Here is a 16930-nt window from a genome sequence, read left to right as displayed (position 1 = left end):
GAGGTGGCATGGACGCCAGGGCCCAGCAGTGAATTACAAGGGCTGTCCGGGGCCCCGTCACACCACTGCCTGCAGTGCACAGTCCCCCCTGCCCCAGGGCTCAGGGCACAGCTCGCCATGCTTTGGGTTCCGCCCCTGTGGTTCCCCTCTTGTGCCATGCCCAACGTCTAACTCATCATGGTGGGTGCAGTTGAGTCTCCTTCCCCCAAAGGCAGAGCCACCTCCTGAGGGCAGAACCACAGGGCCTTGTCTGTGTTCAGGTTTGGGGTCCACTGTTGCAAAGGAGACATGCCTGTACCAATAATTACCAACATCTGAGGGAATCACGTCTGACCACTTGACCGCGGCACATGAAGCCCTGCCGGCCCCAGACCCTCCCTACCTCCCGCCTCCTGTCCTGATGCCCCTCCTCCTAGCCCCGCATCTTATTCTCTCCCTCTCCCACGCACACACTCTCCTTTCCACTCACCCTGCAGCCCAGCCTTGGCTGTCTCCTCCTCGACACTGCACCCCAATGTCAGGGCTGGGTTGGGGGGCCCTCTCTGTGTGCCCCTCCAGCAGGGCTCTTGCCTCTGCCTCTTAGCTGCCTGTGTCTGCTTTTAGATGTGAGCTCTTAAGGATGAGGCACTTGGTCTGCCTTGTGGGACTGCAGCACACTGCTTGGGTCAATCAATATTTCAAAAGTGAAACATATGTGGAAAGTGCCAGGCTCCAAAAAGAGATTTCATTAACAGAAACAAACAGTGAGGTACAGATTCCTGATTTCAGGCATCTCCCGTGTTCAAAAACACAGACACTGGCATCCACCTGCCCTGTGAGAGGAAGACAAGCCAAGAGACGAAGGCAGACTGAGGCCCCTCTGTTACTTACTGAGGGGTTCAGCATGGCACTGTCCCAAGCCAAGACAGCCTGTTCATCAGGCCCCCACACTCTGTACCTCAGCTCCCCACGTCAAAGCAGGAAGCCAAAGGGCGGGAAGCCCAGAGTGCCTCCACTGCAGCCAGCCTGCAGGCCCACAGAGGATGTCGGGGGCCTCCTCACCGATGATGGCTTCTTTCAAGCTGGACTCCACAGGCAGGATGTTCTTCTCCACCAGCTCCATGGGGCCAGGCCTCTGTGCGATCTTCTCGTTCAGGTCGTCAGCCAGTCTGGCTCTCTTTAGCTTCAACTGCTTGGCCTGAAGGGAAGGCTCAGCCGAGGTCTCTGCCCGTGGGAGAGAATGGAGTACAGGAGGATGAAGGAATGGATCTGGTTTTGCCCTGGGAGCTCCAGAGCACCTCTCCTTCCAAGTGCCAAGTGCATCCCAGGCAGAAAAGGGTGGCCCAGCTAAAAGTTTCACAAGGACAGAAGAAGGGGCCCCCACTGTGGGCAGTGTGTGGCCACACACAACAGTGCTCACTAGGCCCAGGCTGGGTGAGAGGACCCTCTGAGGGGGGGCCACAAAGCTGAAAGGGTGCCCGACGATGGAGTGGTCTCTAGTCTCCCTCAAGCTCACTGTGTCACGGAGGCAATTCACCTCCTTGCTCTGGCCCCAGTGTCTTTGTCTGCAAAACGTGGGGTTCAGACTAGGAAAGTTCTCTTCCAACCCCAACTACGGTTCAAAACTAAACAAAAAATGGATAGAGTCACACCGCTTTCAGCAGCTGAAATCTTCCCTTCGCTACAATGTGGAAAGAAGCGTGTGCTGGAGCCACCTCGAGGATGTGCCTAGGAGCACCTCGAGGATGATCTTACTTGTACATAACAGATCCTCAAGTAAATGCTGAGTGAATGAATGAATGAATGAATCAATCAATGAGTGAAAAAGAGAAAGCAAACGCATTTTAAAAACATGTTTTAGAGGAAAGAATTTTATGTCAAGAGATGATGATGAGATCCAGGGCCACAACGTGGCCACAGGAGAAGAGGGAAAGCCGACCCAGCGGAACGTGACTGTGATGCTTTGGGAAGTCCCGAAGCCCAGGGACGGCAACCACAGCACTGCTCTTGTTCCAGGCTGAGGCTCTGGCTTACCCGCTGCCTGCAGGAGTGGGAGTGATAACAAAGGAGAGAAGATATGTGGGTGGTGAGGTGGTGAGCACACAGCGAGAACAAGGGTTTAGAAGCATTTCCATTAATAACACACCTTCCAAAATGTGCATCCTGACCAGCTCCGATCTCTCTGGCCGGGAACGAATCTTCCGTTTCAGATAGTCCTCCGTCTATAAAAAAACACAGCAAGCAGCTCCCAAGTCTAGGTCCCAAGTTTATGGAATGGACAGGACCAAAAAGCAGCTGTGGCTGTTGGTCACCTCTGCAGCCCCCGTGACCTCAGCTTGGGGACAGCAGGGTTCTGAGACCCAGGGAGGCCCCATCCACTTCCAGCTGCACCTGCCAAGGGCACCATCCATCTGTCAAGACCATTTGTCATCCCAAGGTTGAACTGCTGATATATATTTTTTAAATATATATTACTTTTAAAAGTAATATATGTTCATCAAAGAAAATGGAAAATTACAAAGTAAAACAACAATAAAATGTTTTAATCATCCTCTGTTAATATTTTGGGATATTTGCTTATATCATTCTTTCATAGAGGACAATTTAATTTTGCAGAGTTGTAATCATATTGAATATAATTTTTTTATATCTTGTTTCAAAAAATTTGTATAATCTCATAAGCATTTTCCATTCATTTGAATGACTACCAAGCAGAACACTAATTTTGATACATGGTGTCATAGCTCCAGTTCCTTCAAGTCCAATGTTCTCATTTCCTCATTTCTGAGACTCCAGGCAAACTAAACCATTTCCTCAATAGTCCCAGACGCCACCCCACTTGCCCGGCGCTCAAGTTATAATGTATATAATGTGACCCCACATCTATCTGTATCCGGAACCTGGGTTCTTAACCTCCGCACCAGAAAATTTCAAACCATAGGTCAAGACCATTAGTGGTTCCAGACCAGCCGAGAACGAGAAAGGAAAGGTAGAGCGGGGCAGGGCAGAAACAGAAAATAAAGGTGAAGACCTGGTTCTGCCCTGCTGGCCCTTGTCAGCTGCATGGGCTCTGACTGGGCAGCCTGCCCTGCGGTGGCGCTGAGGTCTCTGGGAGATGGTTTAAAGCAGCCGTGGGCTCTGGGTCTCTCACCCCATCTGCAGTGGGCAGAAAACTGCTCTGGCTGCTCTGGAGATGCTAGAACAGGTGTTGGACCCTGCAGGTCTCCACAGACCTCAGAGGGCGGCATATTTTCTAGGCCACCTGAAGTTTCTGAGCAGTGCCCAAAGCCAGGACAGAATACCTGGAGTCCACAGACCAAGGTCTGAGTCCCAGCTTTGCCACTTGCTAGCTGGACAAATTACTTAGCCATTCTTGGCTGCAGCAGTAAAACGCAGACAGTAACACCTGAGTCAGAAGGGCCGGTGTGAGCCTGAACAAGAGAAGCGCTCAGCCTAGAGCGGCCGCTCTAACGCGCTCCTGGTCACCCCCTGCCTCTCTCCCCCGCGGTGCTCTCCAGCACTCCCAGCACCGGAACAGCGCGGTCTGGTACTTCCTTGGCTCACTCTAAGAATTAATCATGATTTTCCTTAGAACATTAAAATAAATAAATTTAAAAGAGAAGACAGTAAGGAAAGTCTCTGAACAAGCTGTGGGTCTCAGGGTACCTGGGTCTGCGGTCCTCCCTTTGGGAGATTCTCTTCCCTTGTCTTTTACGTGAAAGACACAAGACAAAAGTCAAGGGAGTGAGAGGGGAAGCGTGTTTCGGCAACTTCCCGATCTCCGCCCACACTGGGCGGCAGAATATTCCCCTGAGGCTCCTGAGAGAACTGAAACCAAGGGGGAACAGGCAGCAAGCCAGGTGCTAAGCATGAACCTGGGCTCTGAGGGGTCCCAGCTTCTGCTTCCACAGCCTCAGATGGCCTCAGGCTGCTTAGGACACATGAAGACCAGTGAATGCTCATCCTGAAGAGGCGTGGGCCGTGGGCCACTGACAGGAAGGGACCGCGGGTGGTGCTGATGTCCTAACACCCACAAAAGGTCAGGGTGGGATTAAAAATGGGAAAATACTAGTGGTCTCCAAAGCAAGAGGAGGGAGGATCGATGATCACGACATACTCCTAAATGCAGTAAAGGAGAAAGCTCATTCTGGCCGTGTCCACACCGTCACGCTGGGAGATGGCGGGGGGCAGGGGACGAGGTAGAAAAGGCAGAGCTTTCTATTTAGAACTGTGAGGCAGGGGCTGGCCCTGGAAGGGGCGTAACCAGCAATGCTCTTTAAAGGTCCTCGAGAAGAGTACAGTGCCTTACCCTGGCCCGCTCCAAGCTCCTTCTCTGTTCATGAAACGCAGCTGGACTTTTCAAAGCTGTTGGGAGAGGAATTAAAAAATAATTACTTTGTTAGTGAAGCATGTGTACTGCTACAATTGACTGTGGAGGAGGCATCTTAAATTTAAGCTAATTTTAGTGGTACTACTAATACCAGCTGAAATGAAGAAGTAAGTGTATGTCTTTACGGTTCACTACTCCATTAAAACAATTTTGGTTATTCCTAATGGGAGCAGTCACTGCCCTGAGCTTGGGCTCTAAAAGTAAACCCACTGAATATAACTTTAAAAAAGTGCCCTGGATGCATCAGCTGAACTGTTTGGGGTACAGTCCTCATTGATGGGTCAATCTCCAAGAACAGCCACTGGGCCTCACCTTACTCTCAGGGAGAGGGGGGCTCAGGGAGGATCAGAGCTGCATGTCGCGTCCACCTGACTTCAGCCACAAAGTAACCAAACTGAATGGAGCGGTTAAACAGAAAACATGTCTACTTGGGTGCCATTTCCTTCTTCACTTCAGCTGGTATTAATAGCTAAAATTAACTTGAATTTCATCTCTAAGGACTAAGGGAACTTCACAGTGACTACATGTCTGAGCCGGGTGCACACACACAACCAGCAGCGGGCAGGAGGGGCCACTGCAGCCCCCGTCAAGGACTCAGCTCCATCCTGGGGCCGCCACCACCGCAGGGACTGCAGCTCTCGCCTCAGCCAACACTGAGAGTGGGGAGACCAGAGCAGGACCCTCTACAAGTACAGCACCACGAAGAGAACTGTGTGTCAGAAAATTGTCTGTAGGGACAGGTGATGAGTGGGGACACCCTGAGGGTGAGAGGGAAAAGGCCCGACTCACTTCAAGCAGGAACAACAGCAATGAGAGAGAAACTCCCAGGACAGGGGTTACTTCCACTTCTGCCGCCCCAGAATTTGAGAGCGGCTGTGACACTGTGCGAGGAGATAACCCTGGAGGCTGCTGGCTGTGGGAGCGGTGGGAGGGCAGGGAGACGCTACAAGTGGCCAGGGCACAGATAGGACCCTATCCTGCCCGCGCCTGCATGCTTCCTCCCTCCATCCCAGCCCCCTCCCGGGAGTGCGAGGGCGCTGCTGGGCCTCAGCAACAGCAGCCCCAGAGCAAAGCTCCAAATGTCCCAGTAATGCTTATTTAAAAAATTTTTTTTAAATCTTAGCCTAAAGAAGAAACATTCTGATAAGCTCGGTTGGGAGCCCACCACCCTCTGACAGCAGAGGGAGCTCTAGGCCTAACAGATGCTCTCTGAGGGAAAAGCGCTCGGCTCCCTCCCGGGCCGACCAGAGCGGTCGGGGGCCCTGTCCAGGCCACCCCAGCTCTGCTCCGGGGGGCCCTGGGCATCTCAGCGCGAACGCAGACAGCCCCCGCACCGTCTTCCACTGGGAAAGGCCGGTTCAACTCCAAAATCAGCCTCCAGAAGCCCTGAGGCGCAGGAACCTGGACGAGGCGTGAGGGACCCTCACTGTCCTCAGGCCGCCTGTCACAGGGATGAGACAGTAAGTGCGAAGGATCCGAGAGGAAACCCCGCGTCTGCACCGCCCCACCCGCTTCCTCTCTGCCTCATTTCTCCCCACAGCTCTCCTCACCAGCTGGCACCCTCTGTCCTTATTTGCTTTCTGTCAGCCTCCTCCCTTCAGCAGGGCACGGCAGCGGCTCTGCCCCTAGTTTTCATTTCTGGCAGTGCCCCCGGTGTCTAGGGCGCCCAGCACACAGCGCGCCCCGTGGGTTACTGAACATTCTGTAAGAAACGGGTACGAAGTGCACACGTGGCAGGAAACCCGGAGGGTTCCGTGGAAGAGCGCTCAGCTTTCATTCGGACAGCCAGAACCACGGCTGTCACCTGGGTGCAAAGCCTCACGTAAGTCCCAGACAGAAAATCAAGGCGTTCGTGTCCTTGTCCTGGGTTCTGCCAGTCACGACTGGTGTGACCCAAGGTATGACTGCTCTGGGGTCTCATTTTCTCCTTACGTAGAGCGAGAACCTGTCCCCCTCCCAGAGCTCTCGCAGGAGTCAAACCAGCAAGTGCTCTGACACACGCGGTGCCCTCCCTGCTGCCTTGAAGGTGCTGCCGTCTGACACAGCGTCACGGGTCACAGGTCAGCTAGCTTCTGCACCACAGTCACTCCTCATCCGTGTAAAAGCCTGGCTGGCTTGCAGCCGGGACAGCCTTGCAGGCTAGCCCAAGGGCTAAGGCACAAGTACAGCTTCTGCAAGGACAACTCATGAAGCCCAGAGTGTGACGGAAGGGCAGTGTGCCACTCTCAGGCACAAGGACGACGACGCGGCACTAGCGGGGTAAGGGATCGGGGAGCTCGCTGTAGTGTATGTAACTTCCTGTTTGGTTCCACGGAGTTAAGGAAGTTTTCACATAATAGCAAGAAAGAGGCTGCTCTTTTTTGAGTGCCTGCTTGTGTGGTGGGCACAGTTCTAGACCAATTTACTATTCCTAAAGACTCTGTGGTGGGTAATGCTCCGTTTGACAGGTAGGGACAGGCTCGGGATGGGCAGGAAAGGCCAGCTAATGGCAGAGTCAGGGCTACTACCTAACTGTCTCATCCTCAAGTCAGGTTATTCCCACTCCTCTGGTTGTTTCTTAACTTCTTCAAAAAGCAGAGAAGAATGACCCTGCTGGATGGGGAGGTGGGGAGGCAAGGAGGCTTCAATCACACACACACACTGCTTAGGGGCAGGGCTGAGCGCAGCCACAGTGGGACGGTCAGCCCAGCCGCAGCACAGGGCACGAACAGGTTTAAGAAAGGCTCAGGAGAGGGACTCAAAGTGACCGCAGGCACAGAAAGCCATGGTTCAAAACCTGGGGCTCCCTGTGGAACTTAAGGGGAAGCCTTCATCACTGACACCAGAAGATGAGAGGGGAGGGGAGTGAGAAGCCCAGAGGCACCCAACATCTGCTCAGGGCCTGGGTAAGAGAACCAGAAATGAGGACCAAGGAAAGAATTCAAGATGGTAATCAGCAATCCCAAAAGACAGCTGCTGGGGGCAGAAACCAGTATTCCAATTTAATACGCGATAAAACCAGCACTGCGGAGAGCCGTAAGGCCGTTCCCTGAGCGGTGGCCCCCCACCCAGGTCTAGGCCTGCCTTCCCGCTCTTCCTTCTCTCAACCTCGTCACAACTGCGTCGTTCCTCAGTCCTCGGACTGCCCCTCACACTGTGTGGCTCCTTCCCCGTTTCTAACTTCGCTCTCTCACAGCAAGGCCAGCAATTCAACAGCTGGTTCTAAGGACCCCTCGTCCTTCAGGGTTCTGTCAAGAGCCCTGGAAGGCACTCCTCAGGTTTATTTGGGGACACGGGAGCTGGGGCAGCCAGTGCTCGTGGTACACTGGGGTGTGGGATCAAGAGGGCATCCCTATGTGTGTGTGTCCAGCCAGCTCTGGTCAAGGCCACAGCTGTGGAGGGTAGGAGGAGCTGCTTGGGTGATAAAAGGTAAGCCCTGGGCTTTCCTGGTGCAGGAGCAAATGCGAGCTTCCATGCTAAGTGAATGAAACACAAGGAAGCCCAGCAAAGCAGAAAACAGGTTTGAAACTTGAAACTTCTGCTAGTTGTGGAAACACCCAAAAGATGCAACGTTAACCCATAAATGTGTCTGACCAGGAGGGCCGTGTCCATCTTGGGCCTCTATCTCCCTCCTCCGTGCCGCCTTAACGGTTTTGTCAGAGTAACTGGGATATTACTCATAAATTTCACCTTCCCAGAAAGAGAAGCCCCCAAAGACCACTGCAAACCCAGAGCTGGGTATATTGTTTATAGGAATATACATTTTTAAATAATATTTTATTCATTTATAGAGAGATGGGAAGAGGTGGAGAAAGAGAAGGAGAGAAACATCACCCGGCTGCCTCTCATGCGCCCCAGCTGGGGAGCTGGCCTGCAGCCCAGGCCCGTGCCCTGACCGAGAACTGAACCAACTCGCAGCACAGCGCTCAATCGACCGAGCCACGCCACCAGGGTGGAATATACACCTTTGGTGTAAAGGCAGTTCTTAATCCTTCACTCCCACCTACTCTCTGGGGGCCGATTCTGCTGAAACACTTGCAGGGCTTGGTGTGAACAAAGGGAAGTGTGCTGCACGTCCTGAAAGGAAAACAGCCGAGCTCCCCACCGAAGGCAAACGCACAGAAGTGGCTAAGAGGTGTGGTGTGTTTGTTCACAGTTTCAGTTCTGGGTGCGGGCCCCGCCCCTGGCCGGCCAAAGCCACCAATTAATATCTGTTCCCTCTCTCACCACGCATTTCCTTTCTCCCCTTACATGTTTGCTCCATTAATTAAATGAGGTCATTGTAAACTAAAAGGAGAGAAATGTTTTCAACTTTCTTTTTAAAAACATACAGTCATCCCTCAGTATCCACGGGAGACTGTTTCCAGGGCTCCCCATGGATACCAAACTACCCTCATATAAAATGGCAGAGCATCTGCACATAACCTAAGCAATCCCCCCTTATACTTTAAGTCATATCTAGATTACTTACGATACTCAGGACAGTGTAAATGACGTGTAAATTAGTCGTTATACTATATTGCTTAGCGAATAAAGTACCTGGTTAGCACAGATGCAACTATCACAGGCCTAACTACCCAGTACACATCAGCAACCACGTAGAATTATGTTCCTGAACATTTTCAGCCCAAGGTTAGCTGAATTCATGGATGCAGAACTGGAGATGAGGAGGACAAACTGTACTGGCATCACTTCCACGGGGAGCTCAAAGCTCTGCAGGAGCCCTGGGATCAAGTGGTCTTCATTTAATCTAGCACCGATGCCCTGAGCAGCGTGGCTCAGTCAGTTGGGCGTGGACCCGCAAGGCGAAAGGTCGCTGGTTTGAATCCCAGTCAGGGCACGTGCCTGGGTTGCAGGTTTGGTCCCCCCATCGGGGCACATAAAAGAGGCAACCAATCAATGTTTCTCTTCCTCTCAGCATCCCTCCCTTCCTGCCCACTCTAAAAATAAATAAATAAAATGTTTTCAAAAAAACCTGGCACTGAGGAGTAGGTATGAGGACCCTTGAAAACCAACCTATCACATTAATTTAGGACATTAAACAGCACTTTCCCATCACTGGCCCAGATTTACTTAAAATGTGAACATGTAGGGCCCACAAAGCAGTTCTGGAAATAAATCTCAGCAAGGAAGGATAGCAATTAACCGTCAAGACTTATTTCCTCATCATTATCATTAAGAAATATTTATTCGGTGCCTGGGTCTGAATGTCACTTTTTAAGGTGCTGACAAAACAAAAATGTTCTCTTCCTTGATAAAAAGATACTACGCCAGAAGCTCTCCACCAATCCTGTATTCAGAGGAACTCAAAGGCTAGGAACACAGTACAGCTAACAGAGGTCAACAGAGGGCCAAGGGCCAAGGAATCCGTCTTTCGGGCAAGCCTGCTGGATCCTTTTCCACTGCAGAAGCGGCGGGCATACACGCAGTGTATCGGGGGGGCCTGTGTGTGTGGATGGAAACAAACATATTTAACAACCTAGGTGGGAAACTAGAAATACATGCATCGGCCCATCTAGCCAATGACCATGTCTTAAGTACAGCACGTCTTCACTTAACACCGTGGACAGGTTCTGCAACTTTACGTGAAACAGTGTTTCATGAAACCCATTTCACCAGAGGCTGACTGACATAAACAAGAGTTAGGTTCTGCCCTGGCCGGCGTGGCCCCATTGGTTTGAGTGTCCTCCATAACCCAGGGGTGTGGCTGTGATTCCCAGTCAGGGCATGTGCCTGGACTGAGGGTCCGATCGCTGGCCAATCCATGTTTCTCTCTCCCTTTCTCTAGAAGCAATGAAAAAATGTCCTCAAGTGAAGATTAAAAAAAAAAAAAAAAAGAGTTAGGTTCCTACAGCATCTCATCAACATTGTAACAAAATGAGGCTGAATGAAGCGGTACTGTTGCCGAGAACTAGGATACACAGGATGGGGGTCCCAGCCCTCAAAGGCAGCTCCGGGTCTGCTTAGGAAAAAAGACCAAGAATGACAATACAAGATGGAAGTACAACTGCAGAGGTAACTTAAAGTGCTATCCCCGGGACAGAAGAGGTCACACTCAGCCTACACTCAGCCTGGGGGAGGTATATGAACTGTCCGGGCAGATTTGCAGAGAAAAGCTGAATGAACGCAACGGAACCCCCACAGGCAGACAAGGAGGAGAGGCAGGAGGTCATCTGAGGCTCAGGAAGAGCAAGAGCGCGAAGGTACGGAAGTGCACCATTTCAGGGGACTACTGCAAAGGGTCTGACGTGGCTGGACCTCGGGGTTCGTGTGGGGACGACGAGGCTGGAAGAGGAGGCAGGGCCCAGCCGATGAAGGGCTTTAGTGCATTACTGCAGGGACTTCTGCATCTGGGAAGATGCAGCAGATGTACCTTTTCCTATTCCTCCCACTAAGTACAACTAGAAACTTTGCACATTGTATAAAAAGCAAACATAAGCAGTTTGGCATGATGAACGAAAAAGTGGTGAGTTTCCTGGGATTCCTTCTGCCTCATACATCCCAGACCTGGAGCTGAAGAAGTCAGCAACCTGGAAATGCCAATGAAAGCAGACCAAGAAAGCCCCAATAAAACCTGCTCTCATTAGCCAGGGGACCAGGAAACCGGCAGCTTAGCAAGACAGCAAACTTTTCGACAATAATCATTCTATTCCAGCCAAACACCAGAGAGGAAAAAAGTGGCCTCACCCCTACCCAAAAAGGTCAAGTGGGGAGCCAGCCTTCTCCCCTTGCAAGGCTGTAAGGGAGCACCCCAACACCCCTACCCGGACGGTGTCAAAGAAGGCCAGGCCGCATGGAGGGGGCGTGGGGAGTTATTTCCAACTTGATGTTTTATGTTAAAAAAGAAAACAGGCAGAAACGCACCTGGTAATTGGCACATATTCACGTCCCCCCATGCCTGCACTCCCGTCCTCTCTCCCTCCCACACCTCCTTTTAATGTTGAATCTCCCAAACTCCCAAACACCGAGAGAGCCAATAATGAGCAGCCCTGTAAGTCTGAGCTGGATTCACCAGCTACCTTTTAGCTGTGTTTGCTTCTCCTCCTTCTCGCGTGCACACGGCCACGCCCACATTTGCTGTTGTTTATGGAATTGCTTGAAAGTTAACTGCAGATAACAATCGCAACATTCCATCCCTAAATCTTCAGTGCGCATTTCCTAAGAATGGGGCATTCTCTTACATAACTAAATGCCTTTATCATACCTAAGAAAATTACTATTATTTCAATAATATAATTGAACTTAGAGCCCACAGGTGAATTTCCTCACTCGCCCACAGACCGGCTTTCACTGCTGTTTGCATCCCCCCCACAAGCCAAGACTGAAGCAGGAGCCGCCGCTCCACTGGGCTGCTGTCTCTTCAGTCACAAGCCAGAACAGCGTTCCTACCCTTTCCATTTTTCATGGCACTGAATTAAGTACCTAAGCCAGTTGTCTTGCAGACAGAATGCCCTATATTTTGAACCTGTTTCCTCATGATAAGGGTTAAGTTAAACATTTTTGCCCAGAAAACTACTCAGGTGCTGGGTACTTAGCATCAGAAGGCACACAGTGTCATGCTGGCGACCGCTGGTGGGCTAACAGTCTGAAAGGCACCACCAGAGCATTCCACCCTTGCTAATTAATATGCTATCTGTGGGGTGACATTTTGAGGACAGGTGAAAAGTCTGTCCCCTAACCACCATTAACCTAATCATTTTAGAACCTACTGATGATCCCTGCCTAAAATCCATTATTACAACAGGAACTGCAAAATGAGGAGAACTGCATTTTTACAAGGTCATTCTAGTAGCGATCAAGAGGCCACTTAGAAGAACAAAATGGAATGACTGGGTGGATGCTATGCCATCCACACGTCCAGACCGCGGATATAGGAGGATCCGCTTAGGTCGGGGTGAAAGAGACTGTGTCCGGTTTTAGGCCTGAGTTGGTGGTGAAGCATCCTATTAAGAGATGTGGAAGTGGGCTGTGTGTATGTGTGTGTGTGTGTGTGTCCCTAGATGATGATATATACATAACTACCATCACCTAGGAATAATGTGATACAGCATGGAGAGACAGAGATAGTCTTTCCCAGGCTGAATCTAAGGGAATCCCAGAATGTAAACACAGGTGATAAAGAGAGCCTGGCACAGAAAGCTGAGGCCCAGAGGCAGGAGAGGGCTAGACAGAGCTGAGGTCAGAAGGAAGCGTCAAGAACAAGGGCGCAGGCAGAGAGAGATGCTAATAAGGCAGACAAAGTAAGGCCTGCAACGTTTCCAGGGGATTGCTTATACAGTTCTCAGAACATGGCTAGTGGACGCAGAGCCATGCGGGTGGGCTGGTGGAGGCAGAAACTAATGCACCAGGTTGAGGAGTAAGAGGTGACGAAGTGGATGGAGTCCAGACTTTTATGTCCCTGAGAGGTTAACCCTTTGAGTGCCAACACCACTGTGAGTGACGCTGACAAATTTTCCCAAAAGTGCCAGCGTCACTCCCAGCGACTTTTTTCGATGACTATAAATGTAAATAAAAATGGACTAATTCATATTTTATGTTTTGTTCTCTTTTTTTGTACCTCAGGTTATATTTTGATATAATTTTTTCTTATGTTGATCCAAATTTCGAATTACACGTGGCACTCAAAGGGTTAAAATGTATTAATTAGTCACTCCTCTCCCCAAAAAGTATTTGAGAGCCCACATGTGTCAGGCCCTGTTCTGGTACTGGGATACCTATATTCTTGTGGAGCTCCCACTCTAGTATAAAACAAACATACAACAGCAGGACATGATACACACTGTGAAGAAATACAGAGGAGGGCGTGGCGACAGAGCAGTGGGTGGGAGCAGTTCGTATGGAGCGATCAGTAAAAGCCTTTCTGATGTGACATTTGAACAGAGACCTGGAGGAAGGGGGTGAGCCCTGCAGACATCCAGGGAAGAGCCTTCCAGGCAAGGAAATCAGTAAGTGGGGGCCCTGAGGGGGAAAGTGCTTCAGCGACACAGGAACACGGAGGAGGCCCGAGTGGCAGGATACGGGAACCAAGGGAAGAGCGGGAGCAGATGGGTGCGAGGGGCAGCCGCCCAGGGCCCTGCAGAGCTCGGCTCCCCAGGGCCCCCAGAGGAGGTAGAGCGTGGGGAGTGCCCGTCAATACTGTAACATGAAGACTCGCGGTAAATGTCTCCTGGTTTCACCCCATGCTCACACAGGGCGCTGGGATTACCTTACCTGAGCTACTGTTCTCCACACGACACGTGTGCCTGTAAAGGGGAACTGACTTAAATGCGATCACGCCCTCATCACCTGAAGAACAAAGACTAGGCTTTGGCTCTTCTGATTTCAAAATTCAGATCTTTTGTTTACACACTTCAGCATGAGAGCAAGAGGTGGAGCAGGAAGGTGTTGGAGACAAGATCTGCCCCAATCAAGGATCTCTCCCGCCCTGCCCCAAAATGGGACAGCAGAAAAAACCAGAACCGATTTTCATGTGTTCTTTCATACTTTGCTTTCTTCTCCTGGTTATTTCTTTGTAAAGAAATGCTGCCTGTCCTTTTTTCTAATATTGGCAATGGGACAGAAGGGAGGACGTGAGCAAAGGTCAAGGGGCCCATATTCTCCCATTCCTTTTCCCTCCAACCCTCTCTTGAAGGGCCAACACAGCAGAAGAGGGAGTTGCTGAATAATCAAACTCCTTCCAAAGTTAACTGAGTCTTTTGCCACATCCCTTGGCCCTAGACAGAAGTTTGCCGCACAGCTCCAGGCAGTTCATGAACTCTGCCAAGCTGACCACTGACATGGTACACGGCCATGAGAGGCAGGCTTTCCCAGCACTGGAGACAGAGGCTCCTAAGTTCTCTACACCCAATCATTTTATATAAAACAACATCAACTGTCTTAGCACTTTGACATCAACTCTCAATTTATGTGGACAGGGCCATCCTCTGCTTCAGAACTCCTGGGGAGGAGAGAATCATAATAGTCCAGGCCAGAGATTTTTAACTTGTGTGCTGCAAATTTTAAAACATGCAATACCTGACTATTTTAGTCAGGGGCACCGACCTCTTCTCTCTAAGACTGTCAAATAAAGAACGACAACCACCAACACAACAGCTGTCTGGTGTGAATGAATCAAAATTGATGTCCCCTTTTGGGGGGAGGCGTCAGATCGGCAAAAAAACGTATCTTTTGGTGTGCTGCAGAATTTTAGTAATTAGTTTATGTGTGCCATCAGATGAAAAGGGCTGAAAATCGCTGGTCTATACCATCACTAAAAATTAAAAGGGGAGAGACACCAGCAGCCCTTGGTCCAGTGTTTCCCCAAGTGTAGTTCAAGAGCCATTTGCATTCCAGTGTCTCTGGAGATTCCTGGGCTTCAAGAATTTTAATCTTTAGTAAGCTCTTTGAGAATTCTGATGCCACTAAAATCAAAAAGCCATGTTTCCCTAGTCTAAAAGGCAGAGGAAAGGGGACACTGCTCCTAAGAAAGTAAAGATTTTTACTTGCTCATTCTCCACCACCAGGGGCAACATGACTAAGAAGTACACTTAGTAAGGACCTGATAACTTTCTCAACAGCCTAATTCAAAATTTCAACTCTGCAGCCTGTGAAGGCACCCACAGACTGGCAGAAAGTTTACTCTCCTGAGCCCCTTCCAGGATCAGGGCTCTGAGCTGCAAAGTGAGGGTTTCCAGGAGTCACACCCCTGGCAAAGGCCCGATTCAGCAGGGGTGGGTCCCGCACCCTGCAGTCAGAGCCTGGGGCATGACGGTCACAGTCAGTGGGAGGCAGCACAGAAAGGTCGTCCTTGCTCATAGCACGCAGCCAGTGAAGAGCACAGAGGTTCCCCGGTGTCAACACAGGAAATGGAGAGGGTCACTTACACAATGAGCGACAGAAGTGCAGAGGTCGGCTGTGTCACTGGTGTGTAAGTTTTAGCTCCTAGCATTAGGTAGATGACTTTTCCCAGGATTCTGTATCTGGGCAGAGCAGAGGCTCTTAAACCCGGGGCACACTGCACCAGCTTTAGAGTAACTATGAAACCGTAGAAACTGTGCTGAATTTTGAGTACTTGCTTGGGCAACTGCCTAGTGAGAGGGTATGAACGGTTTTCTAGGAGCAACAATGGTGCAAAAGAAGTCAAGAGCCTCTGATTTAACTGAGTTATGACGACAGCTATGGAAACATGCGTGCCCTTGGTCTTTACGCCTCAAAACCAGCAGACCAGAGCGGCAACTTGGAAGCAATTTTATTGAAGGGATTAAAAATGACAGGATTACTTTCACCCCCACCAGCAACTTTTACCTTACCTTACCAACTACGGGGTCCTGATCGGACGCTATTTTAAATATTTTCAAAGTTGAAATTCTCGTGGAAGTATAGCAGGCTACCATCATGAAATTCCTATGTCAATAAGAGCCATGATCTTCAGTAATTAGCAGGAGGTTTGGAGCCAGAAACCTGGATGGGACCTGCCTTTTAGTAGCGGTGTGACTCTGGGCAAGTCACACAACCCCTCTGAACCTCAGTATCCTCATCCACGAGATGGCAATTGCACACACTGCTCTGGTGACTGCTGGCCTTAAAGTGAAAGTACTCTGTTGGAAGCTCTGCTAAGCCTGCGGCTCCGTTACTGTTCTACCTTTTTCCTGTGCCATCCTCCTTCTGAAGAAGACAGCATGTGCGGAATCAAATGCTGAGCGCTAACTGGGCTTGGTTTCCATTTTTTGTTTTACTGTTTTTAGCTGTCATACCAACATGCCTACAAAAGTATCCTGGAAAGAATACCATTAACCAAAGAGTTGCGCCAACATTTCCAAAGACTGGTCATACCAGTGAAAACCAGAAATAAGTTCATGTGAATCAAAGAAAGAGCTTGGGTGGTGCGGTGCGGGGAAGGAACCACACACTCTGGGGCAAGCAAGGACCCGCACTCGCAGGCAGAACACATGCTTCACACACATCCTGTTTTGGTGTTCAGGCGTGTCACCACCCTGTTTCGGCAACAGGGCTGCCACCCCCACCCAAATCTGCAGGACAGACGAGTACCAAGCATGGATATACAAAGTGGAGACTCGAGGATGCTAAACCTTTACCTTCCCAGAAGTGCAAGCTGCTCCCGTCTTGCACCCTTGACTCACTGATGGTCAAAGAGACTCCAGACTGGGAGAAAGGGTCAGTGCACAATCTTGTGGAGCAGACTAACAAATGATACAGTGAATTCTAAAAGGCTAAAATATCGGGGGTCAAATATTTTGGACCTGAACTTCCATGCTTCTCTTTGCCATATATGCCTCCCACGCTGTGCCTGGCTTTCACACCACTGCCCAGTCTAATGCTCCGGACCACCGTGACCTCAGCACACACAGGAGCCATCACCTCTGCCCTTCTGAAAGTACCATCCCGCTGAGCTGAAGAATTTTAAATCTCCACCATTGTCAGTTACCTATCAGGGCTCCCTCCTAGCTGTGTAATGCTTCAGAGTTTACTACATATGAGTAATATACTGTTCAGGTAAAATCAGTGATAGCTTCAATAAGTGACTTTATACATTTCTTTACTTCATTTACTATCTTGAAAAGAAGGTGGCCTTGGATATCGCAC

At 50.2% G+C, this 16930-nt stretch overlaps 1 protein-coding gene across 1 annotated transcript in view; it reads right to left on the bottom strand.

The window, feature by feature from the left end:
* Positions 1–16930, bottom strand: part of MRTFA (myocardin related transcription factor A) — a 177418-nt gene that overhangs the window by 13286 nt on the left and 147202 nt on the right. The window contains exons 5-7 of the mRNA XM_090275082.1: positions 4289–4344; positions 2126–2201; positions 1042–1203 (exon numbers count right to left, since the gene is read on the bottom strand). Of these exons, the coding sequence (XP_090131208.1) occupies positions 1042–1203; positions 2126–2201; positions 4289–4344 (294 nt within the window). The remainder of the gene's footprint in view (positions 1–1041; positions 1204–2125; positions 2202–4288; positions 4345–16930) is intronic.

This window comes from Furipterus horrens, unplaced genomic scaffold (genome assembly GCF_987537825.1).
Source record: "Furipterus horrens unplaced genomic scaffold, mFurHor1.1.pri manual_scaffold_4, whole genome shotgun sequence".
In the NCBI taxonomy this organism is placed as follows: Eukaryota; Metazoa; Chordata; class Mammalia; order Chiroptera; family Furipteridae; genus Furipterus; species Furipterus horrens.
The sequence above is the reverse complement of the archived record's forward strand: the minus strand, read 5'-3'. Positions and strand labels throughout refer to the sequence as shown.